The 27,012-nt window shown below is 46.2% G+C and overlaps 1 protein-coding gene across 1 annotated transcript in view; it reads right to left on the bottom strand.

Moving 5' to 3' along the window:
* Positions 1-5,697: 5,697 nt before the first annotated feature.
* pard3aa (par-3 family cell polarity regulator alpha, a) overlaps positions 5,698-27,012 on the bottom strand; it is a gene marked incomplete at both ends in the record, with an annotated part of 345,696 nt that continues 324,381 nt past the window's right edge. The window contains 3 exons of the mRNA XM_080544006.1: positions 5,698-6,154; positions 13,264-13,391; positions 19,914-20,034. Coding sequence (XP_080400132.1) covers positions 5,698-6,154; positions 13,264-13,391; positions 19,914-20,034 — 706 coding nt within the window. The remainder of the gene's footprint in view (positions 6,155-13,263; positions 13,392-19,913; positions 20,035-27,012) is intronic.

Here is a 27,012-nt window from a genome sequence, read left to right as displayed (position 1 = left end):
TACCAAAAATACTTCAAACAATGCATTACCATTTCAAAGGCGTTACAGTCTGTGTAATTCCATGTGCAAACATGAAAACAAGTTTTTTGGAAACTAGCTCAAAGAGTAGCCATAACCAGTCACAACTCTGCTGCAAAATTAATTTAGCTACTCAATTAAAATGAACTAGCGCCCTTCCCAATGCTTGCATACGATATAGAAGGTGGTAAATAACATTCCTAGCAGTGTTTCCACAGACATTTCGTGAGCCTAGAATTATAAAGTTCTATCTCCGTTTAGGGTAGTTCAGAGATATTGAGCGTCAAAGCTTTTACATTCCATTATGTTTTGTGAGATGGAACCTTTGTATTTTATGAATTACTAACTCAAAAATGTAAACATTAAACAACGATTTCTAAATAATCAAAGCACATAAAACAACTTCCAGGTTCCACGACATCAATCGAACATCCACACAACATCTCTGTTTCCAATCAGGCTCTTTGATGGGGCTACTTGAAAGGGTGAGGGGGTCCTGAAATGACGCCTGGAGTTTTTGGGGGCTTTGAATATGACAGGTCCTATTACCCTCACTCAGGCCCACCAGGGCTATATGCCACAGTTTGCCTGGCTGCCCTCTTGTTTCCATGGTGACGACGCTAATAGCAGCCTGATGTTCCGGCCTCCCCTCACGGCCCCGAAGCTCCTCCACGCCCGTCCTTTTGCCACCTGGGAGCGAGCTATCTCGTTAACACGCTCACATACCACCTTGTTTTATAGGCCTCAATTACATCTCCGCTCTCCGTGTAGCAGCTATCATCTTTACAGCTCAGAGGCTATGCGGCTTTAGAGGCGGGGGGGGGGCAAACCTCAAGGAAAAGGTTTGAACCAACCGTTTTAACAGCTTATTCAGTGGTTGTTGTATAAATGGTAGTGGTGTAACCCTAGATACATTCCTTAAGTTGACTTGACCTTTAAACAGCCACACATACATGTGTGGGCTCCTTATCATGTCTGAATCTCCTCATCACTGGAGGAAACGCATGCTGCCTTTAAGCCTTCAGGATCACTGGTCTCAGTGTGTCCCTCACTGGGTGGCACGATGGGAACAGCCTCCAGGCTTGTGGCGAAGGACGACCAGCCAGCTCTGGGTCTCCCTCTGGTCTGTTTCGGACCAGCGGATTTCCTTCCAATTTCATGGAGAGATTTGTTAATAGGAAGTGCTGTGGATTCTGTAAAAAAAAAACTTATCTCTGAGATACAGGCGTCTGAGGTGTCTGAAGCGGCACATCTGCGCTGTCTACCTCTCTCTCTCTCTCTCTCTCTCTCTCTCTCTCTCTCTCTCTCTCTCTCTCTCTCTTCTTTCTTTGCTTCTCTGTGGCTATAAAAACCTCCATCTATCTCTCACACTCTTTCTTTGTCTCTTTCTTTTTCTGATAGAGCCCCCCATTCTCACCGCAGAGTCCCATAGAGCATAACTTCTTCTCAGACACACTTTCCAGATGTTGCCTGAAGCTTTGGAGAAGAGTCTTCAGGTGGGGGTGGGTGTGTATGTGTGTGTGTATGTGTGTGTCTGGACTCCCCACAATTTGCTTTCTCTCGCCTCCTGCAAGATTTATGACCATATTTTTCCCAATGACAGCAACAGCTTCCTCTCTGGAATTCCCAGGGGCCCCGCAGGCAAAGGCACAGAAGAGAAACAGGTTCCTCAACCCAAAACAGGTGACTCTGGATCAGCCCTTCGCCTGGGCTAACGGAAAAAAACGAAAAAACGCAAATCCACCCGGGTCATTAGCTTTTTATCTGCCGACCGCTCACACGGAACGCATCTGCTTCACATATCAACACACTCGCGCTGAGAGCACAGGGGTGTCTGGAAACGGGTTACAGGTTAAGGAGACAGACTGTAGTTATGAAATCAAACTGCCGTAGTGACAGAGTCTGCTGTTGATCATTGAACATTGAGGTTTTTTTATTGAGCATTATGAGGAATGCAAAGGGGCATTAAAGACTCACCAAGCTGTTCCATTATGAGTAATGATAGGGTATAGCAGGGGCCATGGACAGCTTTACTGTTCCCCCAGGCCTTCATGTGTTAGAGTGCAAACTGATATAGGGTCTCAGAAGAACATACACTGTATATACCGGACACGGCGAGATAGACATCGTCACTACCTCGATTGTTGTTTTGATCACAGCATTGAAAAACTAGCAAAATAGCTTTATACTAGCTTATCCTGAGGTGATTTTGAAAATGGAAGGATACTGGGTGATAGAACGCACATATCTAGGACATTTTTTTAAAAGGCGGGGTCCTGAAATTTGATCGAGTGCAAAGGTAGAGACATGTTTTTACTCACTTGGTCAAAACGACCCCACCCATGGCTGTTCTAGTGTTACGGAACAGCGAAGTGTGTTATCTCTGTCTCTATTTGCCTCAGCTGTAGTCCATCACAGACAACACTGGGAAAGAAGGCCTGGCTCACTATGCAGAGACGCCGAGTCTTAAAGTCTTAAACTCTCCTCTCTGGGGTTTAATACTGGGTCGGTGCGTGGTGGGGTGAGGCTCCGTGCCTTACTTACTGGAAGCCTGGAAGATTTCCAACGTTTGGTTCTCTCACCTGAACCTCCCCGTGACTCGACAGGGTGAGAAAGTATTTATGTCTTATTCCATGCTGAAGGGAAAGGTCTTTCTCACATACAGTATCGCCTCAACCACTCTGAACAGATGGATCTTTTCAAAGGGAGAACGTTTGACATTTTCCTATGCAGTGGGGAGTAAAACCTGGTTTCCCTGGAGTTGAACTTCATAAATTTTACTATTGTCTTTATCGCCGTCAGAGTCATTAAGCATCCTATTAGACCGGGTGCCAGCTCCGTGATAGCTCTAAGCCAACATTAAAGTGATCTATCAGGAGAAGATTTAAGATACGAGGACTCGAGGAAGGATGTGTTTCGTCTCTTCCCTTTTTCATTTCTTTTCCATTGATACAAAATGTGTTGGCCATATTACAGGATTCGTTTGGAACAGGGAAAAGGGGGGAGGTTTTCAGTCTGTGACATTGTAACAGTTTGTGAATCTCAAAGCATCTTATACAAATAAAATTTGATTTGATTTGATTTGATTAAACGAGAGAGTTGTAAACAGGATGGAAACCTTCCATTTTTGTTGTTGTTGTTGTTGTTGTAAAATCATTGTCATTTTGCTGTAAAATGTTACAGAGACAGAGGCTGTATACAGATTTAATAAACCATGTAAAAGTCTTAGAAACCACTTACATTAGTAATTCAGAAACACCATCGTACCTAATTAAAGGGTAGTAAAAGACAATGAGGAACAGTCATTAAAATACAATGTGCAGATTATCCATATTTTCTATTCAGAATTAAAACAATAGCTTTGTGGGAAAGATTCCATGTGTCGGAAAGACAAAAGACACAAACAAAGACTGTAATTGCATAACAAAGAAATACAAATGTGCATTAGATGACATAACATTTTGCTTACATGAAAACAAAAACAAAAAACGTATTGGATGATACAGGCACTTGAATCACCTCCAACGCGTGACACATGACATGTGGAAGCACCATCAAGCACTGAAAACAGCTGTTGTCAGAACATTCCCAGAACCCCCCCCTCCCATCTCCACATCATCCACACACAGAAAGACGCAGCAAGAGGAAGCTGTTAGCAATATATTCTTAACAGAGGACAATTTCCCTCTTTGATTTGCATACAAAACAATGCACTTCTCTTTTTGAAGATGAACAGATGTGGAACAGAGAGAGGATATATATATATATATATATATATATATATATATATATATATATATAGAGAGAGAGAGAGAGAGAGGGGGGGGGGGAGAGGGAGAGAGAGAGGGAGGGAGAGAGAGAGAGAAAGAGAGAGAGTATGGGCATGCAGAATGCTCCTCTGTTCAGGCTCTATGGAATACTTCTGAGGGATCCATTGACTGAGTCATCAGTAGGGTCACTCTGCCCACCCTGGTTCCCTCTGTTCCCTCCCACTCCCCGACTGCTTTGTCATCGCCAAGCGCTTCATACCCCTGCCAGGGTATATTAAAAAATGTGGGGTATCACATTACAGGCACTATTAACAGATAGTAAAATACACGCACGCGCACACACGCACGCACACACATGCACGCACCTCCCACACGAATGATACAAACAATATGGCAGTGACAGTTAAAACACGAATACTACCAGTACCTATTATTCATCAATGGCAGCGGGATTGATTAAAATCAAGATAGATCGTAGCTTCTAGGTCCAAAGCAGACAGTCATGCTGTGATGTCGTCGAGGCTTTAGTAGGATGATGCGGTTTCCCAGTAACCACTGCGATAAAAAATTCAGTAGGGAGCAGGATTGCGTTGGGACAAGACTGGCTTTGGTTACAGTCACTCGGTCAAAGCGCATTGGAACTGCTATGGCAACACCTGACGCCCTTACGCCTCCCCCTCCTCTTCGCCGAGACAACACGCCGATCCATTTTTCATGAGTTCCATTAATTAATAACCCAACCCTGACCCCGTTTATACAATGAATGAATTCCCATGATGGAAAGAAATTCAGAGGGAAAGATCTAAAGATTTTACCTCGATCGGAGCGAGGGGAGAGGAGAGGAGGAGGAGAGGAGAGGAGGAGGAGAAGAGGAGAGATCAACAGAAGGAGAGAAGATCAAAAACAAGAAGAAAAATGCAGAGGGAGAAGATGTGTGGGTGTATGTTTGAGAGAGCGCAAGAGAGAGAGAGAGAGAGAGAGAGAGAGAGAGAGAGAGAGAGAGAGAGAGGGAGGGAGAGAGAGAGAGAGGGAAAGTATGAGTAGAGAGGGACACTCGATTTGGTTTTCTCAGCAGGGGGAAAAAAAAGCACGAGGTTGAGTTTAAATAAGTAGTGTGTGGAAGGCGATGGGGATTTCCCCCTGGAGCCTTGAACCGCAGGGTCGTGCCCAAACCCCGCTCCTACTCCAGGGTTCAGCCGCGCTGGTTAACCCTGTGCTCTTTGTGTCAGCCACGTGCTGACGCAAGCATACCGCGCAAGACACACTTTGTTCAAAAAACACATACTGTAAGCATGCACACACTCTTACAAAACAGTCACAGTCAGTTGTGGTACTGGACACGCATACAAAACTTACGCACCCCTCACAGAAATCCTGACAGTGCTTTCTCTGACGTCCGAGCTTGATGTCTTGTGTCAGAGGTTCCCCCCTGTGATAGGTCAGAATACTGTGGGAGGAGATCGACACGGTGAAGCCGCTCCCAGCCCTGGACCAGAAGCCTGGTTCTCGGGCTGTCACTAACTGCATGTGTCGGATCCGTTGTCGGAGTGTCGCTTCACCCCGGCAGAACGACAGTGTTCAAATACACAAGCATTAAAGGAGGGGGGTGAGGTCTTGTAAGACTAGACAAATCTGTGAACCCCCAAGGCACTTAAAAGTGGGATAATCACACTGGCGAGACAATCACATATGGGTACAGTAGTACTGTAAGTACACAAGAGATGGGAGGTGAACAAGATCGTGACAGTTCAAGTTCTTTAGAAACATCGACATATTGTACTATACATCAATCGTCATCTTTCTACTCAAATAGAGCTTTGTGTTCAAACATCACTGACTCCCAAATATCTTTGTACATTATTGCTGCGGATCGGTCCTCCGCTTACAGACGCCCCCCCCCCCCCCCCCCTCAAGAGTAAAATGGCCGTCCTTTCTCGGGGGCCTGGTGCCTGTTGAGTCTGGATAGCTGGGACGGGGAAGGGGGGACATCCTGGCGATAGGGGCCTTTGGATGGGACTCGGACGACGGTGGTCGGGCCAGGGGTCGGTGTACCCGCCGGTGCCTGGCCTGGGGCTAGGGTATGGTCCTTGTGGGGGGTGTAGGTGTTATCGGGGGAGGTGTCCTGCGGAGGCAGCAGCCGGGTCTTGGCCTCCTGCTCCCTGCGTCTCTGCTCCTGTCTCAGCAGCTCCTGGGTCTCCAGCAGGACGCGGGCGTTGAAGCCGCTGGCCACGCCCAGGTAACCATTCCGGGAGCCCTGGTAGCTGGAGTAGCGCGGGTTCTCCTTGGCCGTCTGGAAGACCTCGCCGGGCGGGTACGCCTTGTCCCAGGACTCCTGAGACACCGAGCTCGGGGTTTTACGAGGTTGCCTGCAGTAAAAAGAGGACAAAAGAGACACAAACACAAAAGCCTGAATAAGAGAGATCGACGGTCGTCGGCATCGCCTACTCTGTGATTAGATAGAATCAAGGTGCAGAAGGAGGAGAGAGAGAAAAGATAATTATGGAGGAAGCTCTAATGCCCACATGACTATTACTTCCACTACCTTACTTACCTTACCTTACTTTTACAACACAAAAACCTAAAAGCTCCCCACAAAAAAGAAAGTTAAAACCTCCCCACAAAGAACACCTGGTTTTATCCGCTTTTTGGAGACGGCAGACAAGTGCATTTATCGCAGACACAGAAATGGCAGCCCGTCAACCCCCGGCTGTCTTCCTCCCATCTCGGGTTGACTTGACGGCTGCAAATCTTCCCCACCTCACCTCGTACTAAAACCCCTCTGAAATCGGGCCTAAAAGCCATGATTGGGTGACGTCTTGGCTTCGGCGAACGTGTGCGGCCCCAGCTCCATTATTAGGATCCATTAGGGGCAACGTGCGATGGAACTGGTGACAGTGTCTTCTACATTCGTGTGCAAAGAGAAATCCCATTCACACCTCAGTGACCTCATGCGCTCGAGAGGTTTTTGAGTTCACATCACACAGTGCTTACAAGCTTTTAGACCGACACACATTCTAAGAAGCCTGGCTGCCTGTTTTTGTTATCTGTGCAACTGTCATTAGAGGTGGCAGTGAGATATACAGTTAAAGCTATATTTAAGAAAATAGCACAAAGCGCCGCTTTCTCAGTCCACCTTTTTGTCCTGTCAAACTCTTAGCTTAAAAAGGAATCCGTGAAACTATAGGCTGACATTTGTCTCCAGACACTTTTTTGCTGTGGTTAGTAAAAAGATGACTTTTAACTAGATATTTATCAGAGCTAGTGATGTGAGAAGGGAACAGTTGTGTGGGATTGCTTTGGTCTTGTCTCTGACATGACCTGGCTTCCCTGGCTGTTGAAATAGAAAACAGTCCACGACTATAAGACCACATCCGCCCATACAAACTGAAGACGTGCATCTCTATTCGGTTCACCCAATAAAAAACACAGTTCCCTATCCTCTTCCTCTTCCCATATCCTCATTATCTCTTCCCCCTTCTCCCCCTGCCACCATCCATATCTCTCACTTCTTTTCCTCCCTCTCTCTCACTCTCTCCCTCTCTCTCTCTCTAACTCTGTGTATCCCCATTCCCCTGTATTGTCCTCTCTGTTTTCACATGAGAATCCCACATCTCCACCATTGTGCATGTCTGCCCCCGTGGCTCACCCAGGGTAGAGAGAAGGGATGAGCTGAAACACATGGCACAGAGAGTGTGGTTCTTTGTTTGTGTGTGTGTGTGTGTGTGTGTGTGAGTGTGTGTGTGTGTGTGTGTGTGTGTGTGTGTGTGTGTGCGTGTGTGTGTGTGAAAGGGGGGAGTAGAGGTAGGATCCAAGCCAGGGCAGATGTGGGGGCAGACTGCATAGAGAGTCTTACCACATGCTTAGGATCTGCTCTGACTGGTGGGCCCGCCACACGTTTATGCTCTGGCTCAACAACGGGCTCCGTTCACGTAGAAGATGTTGATTTAGAAACCCGAGACGCTTGATTTTACAAGTCAGCGACCTGTGATTCCACGCCAGATTGGGCATTGATTTGGGAGAAAAAAAAATACAATAAATGCGATATCATCCGTATGGCCGTATCGTTCTTTCGAAATCTTAGCATGATTGATACGTCGGAGGTGTGGCACTCTTTATCTCGTACCCCCACTCCAGGACATGGAACGCAGAGGATGGCTTCGGTTTTCGAGGGAGGGAGTTGGGAGTTGAAAGCAAAGATACGTCATGACAAAAACGTGGGTTAAATTTAGACAGACAGAACATAACAAACAAAGCCGGGAAGTTGGCTTCAAGAGAAATGTGTGGCTGCTGTGTCGATGTTTTTCTACAATCCAGCTGGTATAGATCAGGGTTTATAAAAATGGGAGCAGAGACACACACACACACACACACACACACACACACACTCACCCATACACACACACGCACGCGCATGCACGCGCACACACACACTCACCCATACACACACACACGCACGCGCACGCGCAATCACCCCCACCCCTGCCCCCGCCTCCAGATGAGTAGCCATGCCAGTTCACACTGGCCACTGGAAGACGTTGATCCTGCCTGCTACTAGAGCTAATCAGCCCACTCTCCTGCTATCAGTCAAGTCAAGAGTCAAGAGTCAAGAGTCACTTTATTGTCCCATCACTGGGAAATTTGTATTGGGCTTACACCCCACAGCAGCCAACAAAGAGCAACAGACAATACAGGATATTAGCACACAAACAGAAGGCAGACCTGATTAAAACAAGAGTGGAAATAAAATGATAAGCAAGATAAGTTACATTCATCTGGTGCAGTTTAAAAGTTTAACAGAAACGGGAATAAAAGAATTTTTAAATCTATTTAATCTAGCGCGGGGGACTCTGAACCTCCTCCCAGAGGGCAGCAGTTCATACTCTGCATGTAGGACATGGGAGGGATTCATGAGAATTCTACTAGCCTGTCTGAGAGTAGCCTGTTCAAAAATAGACTGCAGGGATGAGTGGTCTTTCACCCCTATGATCTTCCATGCAGTCTGTATCAGTCGGACCAGTTTGGACCTTAGTTTTACAGATAGGTTACCAAACCAAGATGTAATGCCGTATCTGATGAGACTCTCTAAGACAGACTGGTAGAAAAGTAGCATAAATTTTGGGTCAACTCCATGAACTCTAAGGCGGCGTAGGAAGTGTAGTCGTTGTTGTAATCTGCTACAAAGGCTGTCTACATGAGTGCTCCAGGTGAGTGAGTTATCAATGAAAACCCCAAGATATTTGTAAGAGGCGACCTGAGAGATGGATTGTTTGTGGATGACCACAGGCCTGTGGTCCCCAACACCTCTGGGGTCGAACACCATCTCCTCAGTTTTCTTAACATTTAAAACCAGGCAGTTAACATCACACCATTTAACAAACCTCTGGATTTCAGAATAATAGTCATTTAGGTCACTGTCCTTTTTGATTAAAGCAAGGATGGCAGTGTCATCCGAAAATTTTATGATGCGGTTGCTAGGGTAGGTGCTTCTGCACTCGTTTGTGTATAAAGTAAAGAGCACGGGGGAACTGACTATACCCTGTGGAGCACCAGTGCTTATGGTTCTGGGTTCCGAAAGAGTGCCATTAACACTGACCCGCTGTGTGCGGTTAGTTAAAAAGGAGTGATACCATTTTATAATGAGGGGGGGGACATTAAGCCCATTTAACTTCTCAATTAAAAGGTGCGGCTGTATCGTGTTAAAAGCAGAACTGAAATCAACAAATAGGAGTCGGACATAGTAGGTAGGGTCCTCTAAGTGCTTAGATATGAAGTGCACCATGGCTGAGGTTGCATCATCTGTGCCTGTGTTACATCTATACGCAAACTGAAAAGGATCCAGAGAGCAACTGACTGCATTTTTCACTTTACATATAATGAATTTTTCAAAACATTTCATTACAACAGATGTCAAAGCGACTGGTCGCAGGTCATTATTTTCCTTGCAGCTAGCCTTCTTAGGAACAGGAATAATGATAGCGTCTTTCCAGATGGACGGAACAGTGTGAGAGTCCAGAGACTTCTGGAAGATAGGACACCAGGCCTCAGCCAGCTCCTCACTGCAGGACTTTAGCATGAGCCCAGAGATGCCATCCGGTCCGGAGGACTTTCTAGGGCGGGTGTTAGCGAACAGTCTCTGTACCTCGCGCTGCTCAATGGTGATACTTGCTTCCAACTCAGGCAGCGCCTGAAGAGCCACTGTTTGCTCCATCGAGAAGTCGGCAGTCTCAAACCTGGCATAAAAATGGTTAAGTTCATTGGCTTTTTCACCCTCGTTTAGGACACTAAGGCACCTTTTAGCTGGGGCCATGTTAGTCATATGTTTCATGGAGTCCCATAGTTTTTTAGTGTTCATAGAAGAGCAGTGGGATTCAAATGTCTCTTTCTGTTTCCTCTTGGCCCCCCTTAATTTGTGATTCAGTTCTTTTTGGATGTTCCTCATGGCCAAAAGATCCTTATTCCTGAATGCAATTCTTTTCTGAACTATGCACTTTTTGATTTCCTTCGTGATATGGGATTTGTTGTTAGGGTACACAGTTATAGATTTCAGGGGTAGCACGTTATCTCTGCAAAACTTTATATAATCTGTAATAGTGTCAGTAGCCTCTTCAAGGTCCAGACCGTGAAAGAGGTCCCAGTCGGTACAGGAAAAGCAGCCTTTTAGGGTTTCAATGCCATCATCATTCCAGACATGAACTGTTTTAACTTGGGGTTTGCTACTTTTAAGCAGAGATTTATACGTGGGAATTAGCTGGACAACATTGTGGTCGGAGTTACCTAACGGGGGTTTAGCCCTGGCAGTGTAGGCGTCCTTAACATTGCCATAGCATTTATCAAGGATTCGTTCACCTCGCGTGTTACACTTAACATACTGCGTGAATCCAGGCAGCGCAGACTCAAGCTTACAGTGATTAAAGTCGCCGGCAATAAAACAAGGTGCTTCAGGAGTGCGTTTCAATTGTCTGTGCACACAGTCTGCTATCGCGCTGGCTGCTCTAGCAGCATTACCACTCGGTGGAATGTAAACTGTACATAGTACAATATTCCCGAATTCTCGAGGAAGATAAAAGGGCCTGAGGCTTAAACATACCAGCTCAATGTCAGGGTTGCAGACAGACTCTCTTGTGGTGAATTGAGAGCACCACTTCTGGTTGATGAAGACGCAGGTGCCACCTCCTATACGCTTCCCGGAGTTTGAGTTCCGATCGGAGCGCACGAGAGAGAAGCCCTCAAGGTCCACAAGCGAGTCCGGTACGTCTTTCTGTAGCCAGGTCTCGGTGAAAACGAGCAGACACGAGTCGCGGTACTCGTGTTGGGCTCTGGTGTTGCATCGGAGTTCGTCAACTTTGTTCTTCAATGAACGGGCGTTGCAGAGAACCATAGAAGGCAGAGGTGGCCTGTCCGCTCTTCTCCGCATTCGCTGTCTCACCCCTCCGCGTCTCCCCCTCCTCCTCAGTCTGCGGCCGTGGTGGTCCGGAGGCCGAGCCCACAGCTCCCTCGGTAGCTGGGGAGCAGGTGTGTCGGTGGAGCGCAGCAGCAGTAGTAGATCACGGGGATAGCGGAGGAACGCCGGCGTGGATTCCCGACACGACGGCATGGAGCGACATTGTTTAATAAGCTCCCAGACGATAAAAATAATGAACAGTAGTCTTGCTAAAACCATCATCTTGTTACCACACAGGTATGAATACAGGCATCATCCCCCTGCTCCGCAGCCAGGCCAGACAAGCTAATCTTGCTGCAATAACAAGACTTCATTAGTGGCTACCCCAATCCTCACTATCCCAGACTACTAAGACTACCAGTAATCAGATAGCATTCCCTTCCCAGGGAGTTTTTTTTTGGGGAGCGTGGGTTTTTGGGAATGTCCTCATTTGGCTATGGATGACTGCTCTTGCTTCCCGTTTTTCAAGTCGTTAAAAAGGGTGGAGGCCGAGCAGGAGGAGCATGGGGATTAATGGAAGGAATAAGAGTCAGAGGGAAGACCGTCAGATCCTAATGAGGAGCTGTGTCCAGCCCTTGTCCATGATGAGCCCTCCCTGGGGTCACATGGCACGCTACACTGATCTGACCCTGGCGTAAAGATGCTCTATGAGATTATGGCAGGAATGCATATCAAAGGACATACTCAGATAGTGTTTTTTCTCTCAGGAGAGATGGATTTTTTCCCCCAAGAGAAACCCGAAGAATGCAGGTACGAGGGACAAGTAGCCTCCACATCAAATAACATGTCTGCAGTCAACACATTATGAAAGAAAGGTATGGATTGTCCAGAATCGTTGTGCTTATTGATTGAGTGTCAGAGTGGACCACACATTCATAGCCATGGGCAGGAGCAGGTTTTAATCGACCGAGAAACGACCCTCTCCCAAGACCACAGACATTAGATGATCGCAGCGTTTAAATGAGCGTTGTTTGTGCAAACCTCTGCATTGACTGATACTGGAATTGCACGTCCCTGGAGAGAGTAATTGCTTTGGCAAATAAAACCTGGATTCCTCCATGTGAGAGCCCCCCCCCCCCCCCCCATACACACATACAGACACACACAGACACACATGCACATGCACACGCACACGCTCACACTCACACACACACACACACACACACACACACACACACACACATACACACATACACACACACACACACACACACACACACACACACAAACACACACACGTTCTGTCGTTGTTTGAAACAGCCACAAAGGAATCAGAGTCTAAAGACACAATTTGATAATAAAATGTAAATTGTATACAAAATAAAGCAGCTTTCACTTTTTTTCCCATTCTCCAAGTTCCAAAACTTTCCAGGAAATAATAACACATTTTGGCTCGCCTTCAGCTAAGGAAAAAAAGAGTTAGGAGGAAAGAAACTTTTATTGGATAACTGGAATAAATTCTCTCAAACAGTCAAACTGCATCACGGGTGCCTTCAGTTAAGATTTGCTTTTTCTCTTTAAGTATGTAAAGCTTATGTGAGGAAGCTTTCCATCTGCGTCCGATGCCTCTTTGATTTGCATTGACTGAGAGCGATTAGAGAGGAATGGGTGTTTGATATGAACGCATCAGAGAGAGACAGCTGGAAATGCAAACACTGATACCAAACTCAGCCCCCGAGGCTTTTAGATCCCAGATACTATAAGCTTTATTGACATTTCTGACAAATATGCAAAGAAACCAAAAAAAAAGAAGATGAAGTGACACAGCCATGGCTCTGAACTCCGCGTTGAGTCGCAGAGGGCGGAGGTTTCAGAGATAAACCATCCGTTTGAAAACAAGTTTTTTGGAAGCCACTGAGGGAGGTATAGGTTTGGATGGATGATTGTAGTCGGAATAAGTGTTTGCTGAAAAGCATAGCGATAACAAAAATGTCAGATTTTGACGGCAAGTGTGAAAGACAGGAAGACGGTGAGAGGAAAAGAAAAAGTGGAGGAGGGGGGCAGGGGGGAAGAGATAGTGTTAGCTTCTCTTACCGTGGGAGGGAGCTGTACTGTCTCTGGGCCTGTTGGAAGGAGTCTCTCTCTTCCTGCCTCTGTCTCTGCACCTGCGCCTCCACAGACACAGAGTGGCGGCCCGTCTGGGCGTATGGACCCGTGTTAGCCTGAAACATATTCCCATTACACACACTCCTGTTACACACTAACACACACACATACAGTGTCTACACACACAGCACATGTACTGTACTATGCATTGTCTTTACAGAACTCATTCAAGACACTCTTAGTCCTAACACACACACACACACAGACACAGACACAGACACAGACACAGACACAGACACAGACACAGACACAGACACAGACACAGACACAGACACAGACACATACACACACACACACACACACACACACACACAATGCTGAGTCCAGGGTTACTGAGGAGGTTATTTGGAGGAGGATGTTAGTAGGTGTTAATGAAGCAAAACAAGGTGCCCCTCTGATTGGGTAAGGCATGTCTGTCATTAGTGCATCCCACATGTCCTTGACCCTGAGTGGAGAGCGAGACGGCAGCACCATTACCATTCACCGACCGTACACATGCTTAGCCGGGGACCTTGACCACACACTTCAATCCAAACCAGGAAGTGGCGTTGTTTTCGGCATTCATCAGAGCGGGTTGACATGGAGAAATCATCCCAGCAACACACACCATATTGCTAATGAGCTCGCTCATGACAACCCAATTAACCACAGCCATGAGAGGAGTGCTTGTGTCTGGTTGAATCAAGTGTTTTTTTTTCTTGTTTTCATCAAAGGCTTTGGATGATACGATGGAGGAGGACCCCTCAGTAGAATTACAATTGTAATTGTGAATTGTTTCAGCATCAGAGAACATATTGTGTTTTTAAAATGGATATGGCTGTTGCTTTTCCTTGTGGACAGCTGCAATAACAGCGCAATTACCCTCCCCGTAACAACACGCCAAGCCCTCCCCAGCCCTCAGAGCAAGAATAAATAACGCTATTACATGTGTGTCAAATGAACTGAGCTCAATGTTTCAGGTTTCACTGAAATAACAAATCTCTCCCACTCAGAAATTCTTGAGCACATTAAGTAATATCAGAATAGCTGTAAAAGAAAGAGAAATGATTGTATTGAGGCTAAAAGTGATGGCAAGAAAATAATTAGTCACGCAGAAAGAAACGTAATGTAAAGCAGCCAAAAGACATGAATTCTGGGTCTCGTTGCTTGGGTTCAGGTCTACTCCGTTAGAATAGAATGACGCCATGTTGAGAATTCATGAGAAATGGCTGGGAGACAGAATCAGTCAGAGTAATGGCATTAGCCAGGAAGGAGAATCAGATTATTCACCGTTCTGCTGGAATACAACGCCGTATAAAAGATGACATTTGTTGAAATCAAATCAAAAATATTTCCATGTTCATTTTTTATTCAATGACAGGAACACGATGTCAATGCTGCATGTTTTATTATTTGTTACCTTGTTCCTTTCACATGTGAACCACAAAGGCAAAAAAATAATCCCACCTGTTTAAACATCAGAACATTCTGAGACAGACAGAGAGAGCGGGGGACGACGACGACGACGACATAATTATGAAAATGATTTGCAGCTATCAAAAATAAGGAACCATGAAAACAGCTGGAAAAGGGTGAGCCTTAGACCTTCAAAACAAAAGAGAGCCAGGGTCTAATAGTTAAGATCATAGAGGAACCCAACCCAACCCATTCAGATATCAAAGCAGGGAGCGGAGAGGGGTCAGTACATACATATGGGCCTCCTATCCTCCACATGCTGGGTCACTACGCTGTTTACCCCACAGGATAGAGAATGACTTCCAGAGGTCTGACTCCACCTTACACAAACAGCCATATGGAGAACATTTCCATACTAATGGAAAGAAAGAGGCACGGCCAGACCAAAAAAAGTTGCTCAGTTGTTAATGATTCCCTTTAAAGTTTTTTGCACAAACCCACCAATCCCGCCAATTTATTAAGAGCGAAAAGCGAGCCCAGTCCATTTGTGGTAAAAAGAGGGTGTGCTGCTCGAGGCAAAGTACCAGTCCGCAAAACACAGAGTGTGGCCCACCACTTCCTGGTCTCGGCCCAGAGGAACCAACACAAATGGGAAGTGGTTTTGCTATCTGGATACGCATTATAGACTTAAGTACTACCAACATACAGGACACAGAACAACATCAGACCCCATCCTGGCTGCTTGTACGAGTCCTCGGGTGAGGACCCTCTCATACTGGACCGTTTAGCACATCGTAGCTTCCTCTCCCACACTCTATACCACTATATCTTATCTCTGAACAGAAACAGACAACACAGCTCTGTATGGAAGTACCCAGTTGTATGATAAAGGGTTCTGGATGGTGTCTGTGTCACGGTATCTATGACGATACGCCACGCTCCTCTCCAAGTGAATCCATGTCGAGTTCCTGAGAGAGGGGGCTGAGGTTTTGGTTAACGCAACACTGGGTTGATACACTACCATCACAGGGCAGGATTGTCTAACAAATGGTCTTAGCCCTGACCTCTGACCTCTAAGAAGTCAAGTGATTTCTCTTTTAAGTGGCTTACTTAACGTTCCACATGATCACATGAGAACGCACGCTATTTCCCCCTGCGTTATGAAATCCCTCTGGATACCCCCTCTGCACTTCTGGAGAGTTTTTCGCTTCGTACTGGTAGGTTTGATTGTAAAAATCAAAGGAATTCACATAAACGAGCTAGTTAAGTGTGTTTCATCCAACTACCAGTATTAACGCTCACACTTGTCTGAGTGGTCATGTTCAATGGGCTTCGCTCTCTCCCACCCAACAACAAAGATTGACTTTATTGATTTTATTGAGAGAGAGAGAGAGAGAGAGAGAGAGAGAGAGAGAGAGAGAGAGAGAGAGAGAGAGAGAGAGAGAGAGGCAACCCCTCTGGAAAAAAATTCATGGAGGTTTATGATGAACATCTGGAAATCCCCTCTCAGGATCTCGGCACCAGCACATTGCAATGTGGGAGGGAGAGCAAATAAGACAGGGCTAATTGTGCGAGTTGGCTGAGAGTTTGTGACAGGCATGGCCAGTGCATTACTGATCATTATTCTATTATAGAGAGTCGGGATTCAAGGTCTGACCTGAGTGTTCCCCATTATAGAGCCTCAAGGCTCTCCTGAGAGCTGGCGCAGGACACACCTCAGTTTACTCCGGCTCCCTGGAGAGGCCCGTGTTCTACCTCACTACCAACTGACTTTAACACTGGTCTCTCTGTCTCTTTGTGTGTGTGTGTGCACTCTCTCTCTCTCTCTCTCTCTCTCTCTCTCTCTCTCCCCCCCCTCTCTCTCATTGGTAAGACTTATGTCTCCAAGTAAATCAGCCCCTTCCACCGACGATTGACTGGAGCTGATTTCAGTAAGCAACACCCTCACCAAAAAACAAACAGTATATTCACAAGTTAACATAACCTCAAAGGTGTTTGTTTGATCAGGGATCAGGGGAGAGTTGAGGGTGCTACGGTGATTTCTGGCTATTCTAGAGGATATTTATGTCTGCCTCTGAGGGCTGGGTGATGTAGGGTCCCCATGTTGGTTTGGTGAGACAGACCTCCATGCTAGACCGCACCACACATTTAATGTGTTGTAGGACATAACTCCTTAAGGCAGTTAAAACTGTGTATATGGACCGATTATATTTCAAAAGCTTCTGTGCCAGGGCAATGTTTTACATTACCCATGTTTTGTTTTTCCACTGAAATTGACACTTTTAAAAGGAAAATCTGTTTCTCAGATGAATTGTCAATTTAAATGACGTTTCAATATCACAAGGTGTTCCTTTCAGTATTAAACATCAAGCCCTTCTTGTTTTCTGTTTATGTTTGGCATATGACATGATTTTACTTGAGGCCCTTAACAGAGTTAAAATGCTCTCTCCTGCATGTCTCATTCTGAATCCTTGTTATTATGATGAAAGGACATGAAAGCACATTCATACTCCATTCATACTCCAGGGACAGCTTCTTGTTACACGGAATAGCTATATACTTTAAACAATGCACACAATCACAAGCAATTAGGTGCTTAGAGAGTGGCCTTAACCATGCTGAGCTAATAGTAACGTTTCCCTTCCCTCCCCTCACATAACATAACAGAACATAACGACAGCATTAGACACGCCAGACTCTTTGGTCTCTCAATAAGACACTGAGGCTACGCTATAGTGAAGGTAGCTGGTGTTATGTATGGGTATGAGGGAGATGTGTCAATGCTCTACCATCACAACTAAGCAATCTCTCATGTGAATATTATTATTATTATTATTATTATTATTATTATTAAGTAAAACATTATGGATGGCGAAGATGTTTGAGATTCTATGTTGGTCCTGTGAAGTAATTTGAGGCGAATGATTTCAACCTGGCATATTTCAACCTTGGTACAATGACCCATAATTGTATTATGCACACTAATTAGCCTGTCATCTTTTAAAATCCCACTTTGCTCTATGAACAGAGAGTCACAGGACAAGCCGCCATGTCTGTCTCAAGCCATTACATCGCAAAAATACACAGCTATTTGACCTTTCACCTTTGTGACTCAGTTCCCATCGAGCTGGGCTGAGGCAGTTTTTTTCTTCTTCTTGCATTAAGATTAAGGAAAAAAATAGCCTCTAACCTTTGAATATAAACGACTCACTTGAGTAAAAGAAAACATGTTAATACACAATGTTCAGTGCGAATCTAATAAACAATAATAATAGGGGTGTAACGGTTCACAATCATTTTGGTTTGTTACGTACCTCGGTTTTTAAGTCACGGTTCGGTACGTTCTCGGTATAGCAGGGTAAACATGATCCCAACAATTATCACAAAACATTTAAAATTATTAAACAGTGGTTTACTGAACAAACAGTGGGTCGTTCTTTCTTAAATAAGTACAAGTAGTACAATTTACAGAAAATGTGTAAATCCAAAATAAATATTCTCTCTATAAAAAATATAATAGAATAAACATCCATTAAGGTGCAGCATTTAGAAAATGAACTGTACTTGAACTGTACTGTACTTGTATTCACATAAGCAGCTTTCAACTTCACAGCTTTTCAACTTCACAGCTTGTACTGACATTCATTGTATTTTCATATAGTTGTTTATAAAGGGCTGGTATGACTTCCTGGCTGAAATGTTGACGAGATAACTACCTAACAACGCTCCATTACTTTCAACATGTGTTTAAAACCTGTTCTCAACAACAGAGTGTGGTCCACTGCTATAAAACACCTTGGCGTTTGTTATTGCTTTGGCCTGGTCTGAATTGTTAGCATTGTTAGGTAGTTGTGTTTTCTTTTTGTAGCTGTGATGTTTGATGCCGTCTCACAATGCATGAGCAAGTTTGATGTATTGCCAGCTGCGTACCTGATGGCAGTTGAACAATGCAGCATATAGCTTTGGTCTGATCCACCTGTACCATCGTCACTGTAGGTAACTGAGGAATGTTCCCAAACAGGAGATTTAAGGGATGCTGGAGGAACTTCAAGCTCTAGTTTAACTGCGTTCGCCTGGTAAACGACTGGTAAAAAAAAGTACTGACTATTTCTCTGTGTACGCATGCGTACTGGCTGAGGGTGCGTTCGTAAATACACTGTGGAAATCTGATCAGCGTTCATGGAATGCCTCTAGTCCAATCAAATTACTTGCTCTAGGACGTTGAACCTAGTGTGCGCTCCGGCGCTCTCAGAGCAAATTCACCAACACGGCACCTGAGATTTCTTAGTTATTACAAAGTTTTGCACGTGCAGTACAACGCTGCACTCGTTCGGTTCACACGCAAACCGAACTGAACCACCCGTACCGAAGATTTTCGGTATGAATACGTGAACCGTTACACCCCTAGTAAATAATACTATTACTTAGTAGCTACTGACATTTTAGACATTGTCGCAATTAAAAAAATGATATGCAGCAGCAGGAGAGGAGTCTGAGATATCTAAATAATCAAACTAATTAACTTGATTACATTTTGCTATGAAAAAATAATAATAATTCCATTGCAGTATAAGATCAATCAAAGAGAGTAAAACGGGAAGTGTCCTCAGAATTTAATTAAAAATGTCCACTAATTAACTCTGATAAAGATGGAAATGAAGAGCGGAATGCAATGTTACAATTTCTCTCTCAATTTGTCCTGAATATTTACTGTCTCTGATTACTTCGTCTTCTTCTGCAATGTCCCATATTTCCAAAATTCACAGCGACACTGACAAAGATGGCTAATTAGAAATTGGATCCAGGTCACAGAAGAGGATTAGGAGTTGGGCAGTAAAAGTTTAGCAGGAAGAGAACCGTGAGGGGAGGACATGTTTGAGGGCGTCGAGCACCACTTTTCCAACTGTCAACATGAGCATGTCCTGGTGTTACCTTGGAAACATTCGATACAGTGGCACAGTAGTCTTAGCAAGTTGAGACGGGAGCAAAGACTAAAAAATCCCAAAGAAACGTCGGGTGCAGAGCTGGAACAGTAGGCAGGCAAGACAGAGCAGCAATCAAGAAGGCAGGCAGAGAAGGAAGCAGTCGGATTGGGTTGGGATAGGTGGGTGGTCAGTCTTAGAGTGGGGGTCCGTGCGGGGCAACGCAGGTTTTTAGCCGGGGCTGGGGTATTAAACACTCACCCAGGGCTGCTCGAAGCTGTAGGTCCGTCTGCGGTCATCCGGATCATCATCCTGCCTAGCCTGCTGGAACTCATTTCTCAGCCGCTGTATCCGGTCATGGTTGCTAGGAGCCAGGCGGCAGCTGTGGTGAGAGAGAGAGAGAGAGAGAGAGAGAAGGGAGGGGGGAGGATAAGCATGGAGCAATAACAGTATATCGTACATAACGAGGGGCCGAGTGATTTTATCAATACAACAATAAAGACATTCATCCTTCTTTGGGAATGACCAGTCGTCGTCTAAATGTTCAAGTGCTCTCTTTAAAATCTATACAGACAAGCCTAGACCACAGCCCCGAGACGTGGCCAAGTTCTGGACGTGCTCCATAAGAAAAACACATGGCCCTTGCCCATCGGGAGCCACTTCACCTTCACCCAAACGATCCGCTCATTTGCACTATATATATGTATCTTACAGAACGTGTCCCTGGTGCCCCGTTGTGAATGATACATGGACCCTTTAGAACGTACAGATTATTTTTACACTGTAAAAGAATGTCGGCCTTTATGGCGTGCAGTCGTTAAACACTGCGCTGTTGAAAACTCATTTGCATCTCTCTCATTAGGAGCTTTGAGAGAGCCTGTCAATAGGAATCAATGCCCCTTCCCTCCGCTTAATCAAGCTCTCCTTTTATCACCACCAACAGAGGGAGCGTTTGACAAACCACATAATTATGATAAGACAACCGGCTTGATAATAGGGGCTGGTTTATACATTCCATAGAGGGGAAGAGAGAGCGAGGGGACGGGGGGAGAGAGACAGAGAGAGCAAGGTAAAGACAAAGGCAGCATAAGTGAGGGGGGGGAGACAGTGGGGGGTAGGGGGGGCTTAGGCTGTGGACAGACAGTGATGGGGGTAGGGGGGACGGTTGGGGGTGGGGGGGTTGTGGACGAGAAAAAAAAGAAAGAAAGCGAGCACTTTAAGACGGACGTTTGACACTAGAGCGCGTCACGCTGTCATACCGTTTCCTCCAAGGTGGCAGCAGCAGTGGACCAGCGGAGGACCTGATTGCTTATTTAAGCCCAGAGGATCATGAGCGCCAATTACGTCGATAATTGCAGATTACAGCGAGCACATCCTTCTGATGATAATGGGCACTAGGAAATGGTGCCAATCAACCTTCATTAAAACAACGGCTAAAAAGCAGCTCATAAAGGACGAATGGAGTTGGATCTGCACCGTCAGAGCCATCATACAGAACCACTCTGGTTCTGTTGTTCCACGGCCCTATCAAAATCAATTGTATTAGTTATACCCCATTTGATTCCCACATCTTTATGTATACGAGGTACTGAGAGCATGCATTAGGGCCTTTATGTTCATTTGTATGTATGAGGGCGATTATATGGATCATTGATGTGTGAGTTTATGCCTTCAGGCTGAGGTTCGATGCCTCTTGACTTGCCGTTTCTATCCGTTACGAGATCCACTTTTCGTTTCAGTTTTCACGAAGTACCTCAAGGTTATCGAACATGTTCGAAATATTTTTCCCGACTGTTCCATATTCTTCCCTGTCCCGTCTCCTTCCTATGTACTGTACATTTCATAGACGGTCGCAAAGTACATTTTCAAGGGTATATCGGGGGTTTTTGATCAAGAGTGTTGAAGAGAGTTAAAGAATGCAGTTGCAGTGGGTTTCTGGGTTTCCGTTCCCATTGACTGCTGCACAGGCCCATGAGGAAATAATCTTCACCTCTGCCAAGAGAGTTATCATAAAACAGCAAGTCTTTTACAGAGCCAGTAAAAGGTTGTTTGTTTCCTAAAACAATATAAATACCTTTATCTACTACATATGGTACCGTCAAGTACTGTACATCTGTGCTGCCTACTCGAAGTGTTTACTGAGGGAAACACAGGGAGAAACACCGGGGGTTTCCCTGCAGATCTCCCACAATGCACAGCAGTTGCCAGAGAAGCGACAACCTCAGCTACAACACACACACGCAGTTAAAGAGCAGGAAACGGAAAAGAAAACAAACTCCCCCCAAAAAATCCTGAGAAAACAACAACATCTGCGAACAAAACGAATTCTGCCCCGATTAGTTACCGCAAACGTGTGAAGACACATTTGCCTGGGTGTTGACGTGCCGACTTGCCTTCCGTGCCTGTAGCAGGAAGCAAGAAAATCATCTGATTGGTGGGGGAGGGACTGGAGTGGATATGGGAACTCAAACACATGCAATTAGCTTAATCCCTCTGTCTGCTCATAGACAAGGCTAGCGGCTGACAGCAAACAAACAGATAGACTCCTGACATATCCTCTGTGACCCCCCCGGGGAGGTCAGCGCTTCCATCAGCATCTTAGATATGGGCCACTGGGTCACAGGTTAACCGGCTGGCGAACCAGCTGTGGCCCAAATACGAGGCCATGAACACGCCTCTATTGGCGCTTTTCCATTGACCGGTACGGCACGGTACGGCACGCATTTGTATCCTACCTGTACCGTACTTTCAGAAACGCTTCTTCTCCATTATACACAACAGACCTGGAGCGAGCCGGGGACAGTAGGAGGAGTTAAGTGTCCCAAGAGCACGTCACTTTAATAAGTGCCGCTATACAGCTCAACGGGGGGGGGGGGGGGGGGGGGGTGCGATAAGAATGATGTCAAAATGCAGCACTATCATGCACAGATCAGCCATGTCAAAACATGTAACGTTAAGCCTCTTTCACACATAGTTCCCTGTCATTTCCATGGAATCCCAAGCTGTGCCGACCAGGTATGTCTACACTTAGGCCTCACTCAGACCCCACACCATTCCCATCCAGTGTAGATGGAGAGGGGTACTCCATGTCATCCCTCACTTTATGTTACACAGGGGCAACAGGGGGGGGGGAGTGGGGGGGGTTGGATAAGTTCAGTTGAGACAAGATCCCCAGTAAATTAGAAAAATGGCAGTGTGAAACTTCAATGATATTTTTCAAAGCGCTGCGAATGGAAATTGCTCGGAGGGGAGTAGGGCCACGCTGTGGTACGATGGAGAGAACGATCGAACGAGGGGTGAATTTGTCACGGCAGATCAAAGGGCCCCGACGCTATCTGGATTATCTTCAGGGGCGCTTCTCCTTTTCACCCCCGACCGACGAGCTCGACGCGGTTCAAAAGTTGATGAGCTTCTTGGAGGAAGCCTATGTGAATCTCCAGGACAAAGATTATTCGTATACAGTACGTTGGGGAGGAAGGGGCATATTTGGGAGTACAAAGGGAGAGGGGGAGAATTAACTACGGCGAAGGCGTCGGTAGCGAACGGGGCCAAGCACACGAGCAGCTCTATCATCATATATAAAGAAGATGGATTCAGCCGTCTGGCCCGAGAGCCTCTCCATGCTTAAGCACCTCCACACACAATTAGTCACCGCGGTCCTCGCCGTCGACATCAGGTGTCACTGCTTATAAATACTCCTCTGCATACATTAAAGTCTGTAATCCCCCCCACAAAACAAGAGCTCACACAAAACCTGCCAGCAATTTGCGTCGATACACTGGCCCTGGCAATTAGGATGAATGTGTCATCTAGCCCGACAATAGAGCCGTTTGAGGGGAAAATGAATGAGTCGCTGATGAGGGTTCGGTTACTACAAGCCCTGTGCGTTTGTGCTTTGGAAAAAAGGTCGGCCACCATGTAACTGTATGCCGGGGGTAAAGGATAGCACGCCATCGTCACGGGAGCGACTTGGGTGCGGTCACGCCTCGCGTGGACGACGTCTACGGTCGTCCTTTCGGCGGGAGCGAATGGAAAATAGGCAAAAGAGGAGAGCAATTAAAGAGCAGGGGAGAGATAACATATCCATATGCCACGGGATTTACCAAGCCAACGGATCCATTCTCCCTTTACAATGAGACTCACTCAATATCTGTCTTGTGTGTTCCCTGTCTGAAAGGTCAGGCCCGAGAGTGAAGCCTCTATAGCCTTCTCTATCTCACCCAAATGCATGCATGCAAACGCACACACACACACACACACACACACACACGCACACACACACACACACACACACACACACACACACACACACACACACACACACACACTTCTCTCACTCTCACTTTCTCTCTCTCTCACTGCAATAATGTCTCTGTTGCCGACAGTTCCCCCCAAAAGCACTTTCTCAGAACACCGGGTTATTGTGGGAGATTAAAGTGTTTGAATTTAGTGTGAGGCAGAGGTGGGCCAAACAGTGGAGCATCTGCCTGAACAACTTCTCCTCTGTTCACCTCCTAAGAGGGCTGCTTGCTGGGAAATATGCACATACTTAAGAGACCACAGTTACCTCAAAGGAGAGACAATACAAAACAATACAAAATGGATCGATTTTGTGAGAGGACAGCGGTTATGTTGAAGGCGGTAAATTCTTCTTACACAGACCCTTATCCCACACGCAGATGGATGTCTCTCTCGTTTTCTTTTCTCTGTGTGGGCAAACAGACACTGCAGAAACGGGTGGTTGGGCTTCGTAAGGGTACGACAGGGCTATATGGTGACTGGCCGTGTAACAGCCATCTTTTGATGGATTTTGAGGATTCGGCAGATGTCCGACTTTGGGACAGTATAGGTTTGTGTTAGACGCAAACGTGCCATAAACCCCCTGTTGTCTCTGCTAACCCTTTGTGGATGAAACCCTAGTGAAGCTCCCAGCATGCCTCTCAATATCGCAGCGGACCAATAAAAGGGTCCAATCCAATCAGAGAGTGGGTGAGCAGGTGAGCAGGTCACCCTATAGGGTCATATCAGCCTAGGGGTCAGACAACAGGCACGACAAATCACAATCACAGTGAGTGAGTGTGACAGTCTCAAGGGTCCTATTTCAATGAAAATGGCATCCTGCAGGCGTCCTGATACATGCCAGTTTGATATGGAACTATCCTGGAATGAACCATTTCATTTCGGGGTGGCTGTGGCTCAGGAGGTAAAGCCGGCGTCTAATGAAGGCATTGTCGGCAGGTTCGGTGGTTCGATCTCTGGCTGGCCATGTGTCGAGGTGTCCTTGGGCAAGACACTGAACCCCTAAATTGCTCCCAACGAGCGGGCCGATGTCTTGTATGGCAGCTTGCCGCCATTGGTGTGTGAATGTGTGTGTGTGTGTGTGTGTGAATGGGTGAATGAGAGGCCACTGTAAAGTGCTGCTTTGGAGTAAGGCGCTCTATAAGCGCAGTCCATTTATTTCAAAATAAAAAGACTAAACTGTTGATTTTAAGAGTTTGGTATGACTTGAATTCAGAAAGCCTGTTATTTTTTGTATCTGATCTTCAGTCAATTAAAATAATATCAGATTTCTCTCGCGCTGTCTGTCCTCAATATCTTCATACCGCAGATGAGTACGGTAGCAGGCTTGCATTAGCCACCGGCCACATTGCATCAACTCAAAAGCTTAACTCATATTTATTCCATATCCCTGCCGACTATCATTTATTTCAAAGAAACCATATTGGAGGGGAGACAGGCAGGCTTTGGGAGACAGATCTACAGAGACTGTTGGAGATTAAATCAGCATTACCTCTGGTGATTTTTAGAAGGGAAGATAAAAAAAAAAAAAAATCTTTTGAGAATCTTCACAGAAAATCGATGCATATCGGCCAATCTGTCGGAGTTTGGCGGCAATCAAATGCCGCTGACCCCTGTAGAAACTACAAAATACTCGCTCTCACTTTCTCTCTTTCTTCTCTCCGTCGTTCCCCCATCCCTCTCTCCTTGCTCTCTGCCCCTGAGCCCTGGCAATGAATCTCCCTCTGTTCCACTGTTCCTCTTACGCCAGCCCCACTGAGTGACAGCTGCAGTCTGGACAAAGGAAGCTATAATACCCTGGATTTGTGAGAAGGTGACTTCATCCACGTTCCCCTCAGACTGACGCATCCACGCCGGCGCCTTTCCTGCCGACGACCTCCCCTATCAGTCCTCCTGGCGAGCCTATGGGGGTGGGCGGGGCTCGTATTTTTGTCCCTTAGCTCTGTTCAGACTCCACAGCAGCCCGTATGGAGTGCGGTCCTAAGAGGCGCCGTTCATACAAGTGCCTGCCTGCCACGCCGTGACTCGGGAGCGTGGCGGTCTGATTAGCGAGGTAAGAGGGGCGTCTGGTGGAGCGGGGGTCCTTCGGCGGGGGGTACGGGCTGGCACTGCTGTGCCTGCTCCGACTCTCCTATTGTGAAGGCGGAACAAACAACTCGCCCCCGGGGGGGTGAAGGAGGGCACTCAGCGGAAATAAAGAGAGGAGAGCAGGAAGGGGAGCGGGGGGGTGCAGGCCTTGTTCACCTCTCCGCCCTCTTACAGACCCGTAGGCAGCCGCACAATCACCCCTAGCCTCCTAAAAACGCCGGCAAAGTCTCCCCTTTTCTGTCTTTCCCCACCCCCACCCCCACCCCCCACCCCCACCCTGGCCACTCTCAACAAGACTAAGGCTGCTCGATTGTCAATGTGGCACACACTCCATAAAAAAAAAACTCCTCTTCTCTCTCTCTCTCTCTCTCTCTCAAATACACACACTTTCTCTTTCTTTCATTGTTGCTCAACATGCAAGGAAACGGGGTCTGCAGCTGTGTCTTTGGAGGAGAGAGAACATTGCCTTTGCTCTCAGCTATTTCCACTTGTCACACTAGCATGTTTTAAAAGCTTTGATTCCAAAAAGGACCGGGACAGAAGCAGCTTAATATACAGTATGTAGAGGGCTTTTTTGTCTCCAAATGTGTGTCCCCCTCTGGAGCAGCTCTCCAAAAGCGGCGACTGAACAATAGAGCCAGTGTAGAAAAGACGACAGGTGTCCCTTCTAAAAGCGAGAGAATAAGGCTTGTGGGTAGAAAAACCTCAATAATGTACTTCTAAGATGGAGCCAAGACCAAAAGGGAGGAGACTTGTGAGACTGTGAGTTGTGAAACAGTCACAATGGTTCATACGAGGATAGAGGCAGTGCCGAGGCAGAACAGAGAACGCCAGACAGACTGTTCCAGAAAGAAGCAGGCGTTCAAGTCCAGTCCGCAGCTTGATCCATTATTTAACTCCTGCTGCGCGCAGCACCTCGGATTCAGACTCAGTGATTAAGAGGATGTATTCACTGCCTATTTGATGTGGAGGC

Source organism: Nansenia antarctica (assembly GCF_963989245.1).
Source record: "Nansenia antarctica genome assembly, chromosome: 13".
Lineage (NCBI taxonomy): Eukaryota > Metazoa > Chordata > Actinopteri > Argentiniformes > Microstomatidae > Nansenia > Nansenia antarctica.
This window is presented reverse-complemented; position numbering and strand designations above follow the sequence as displayed.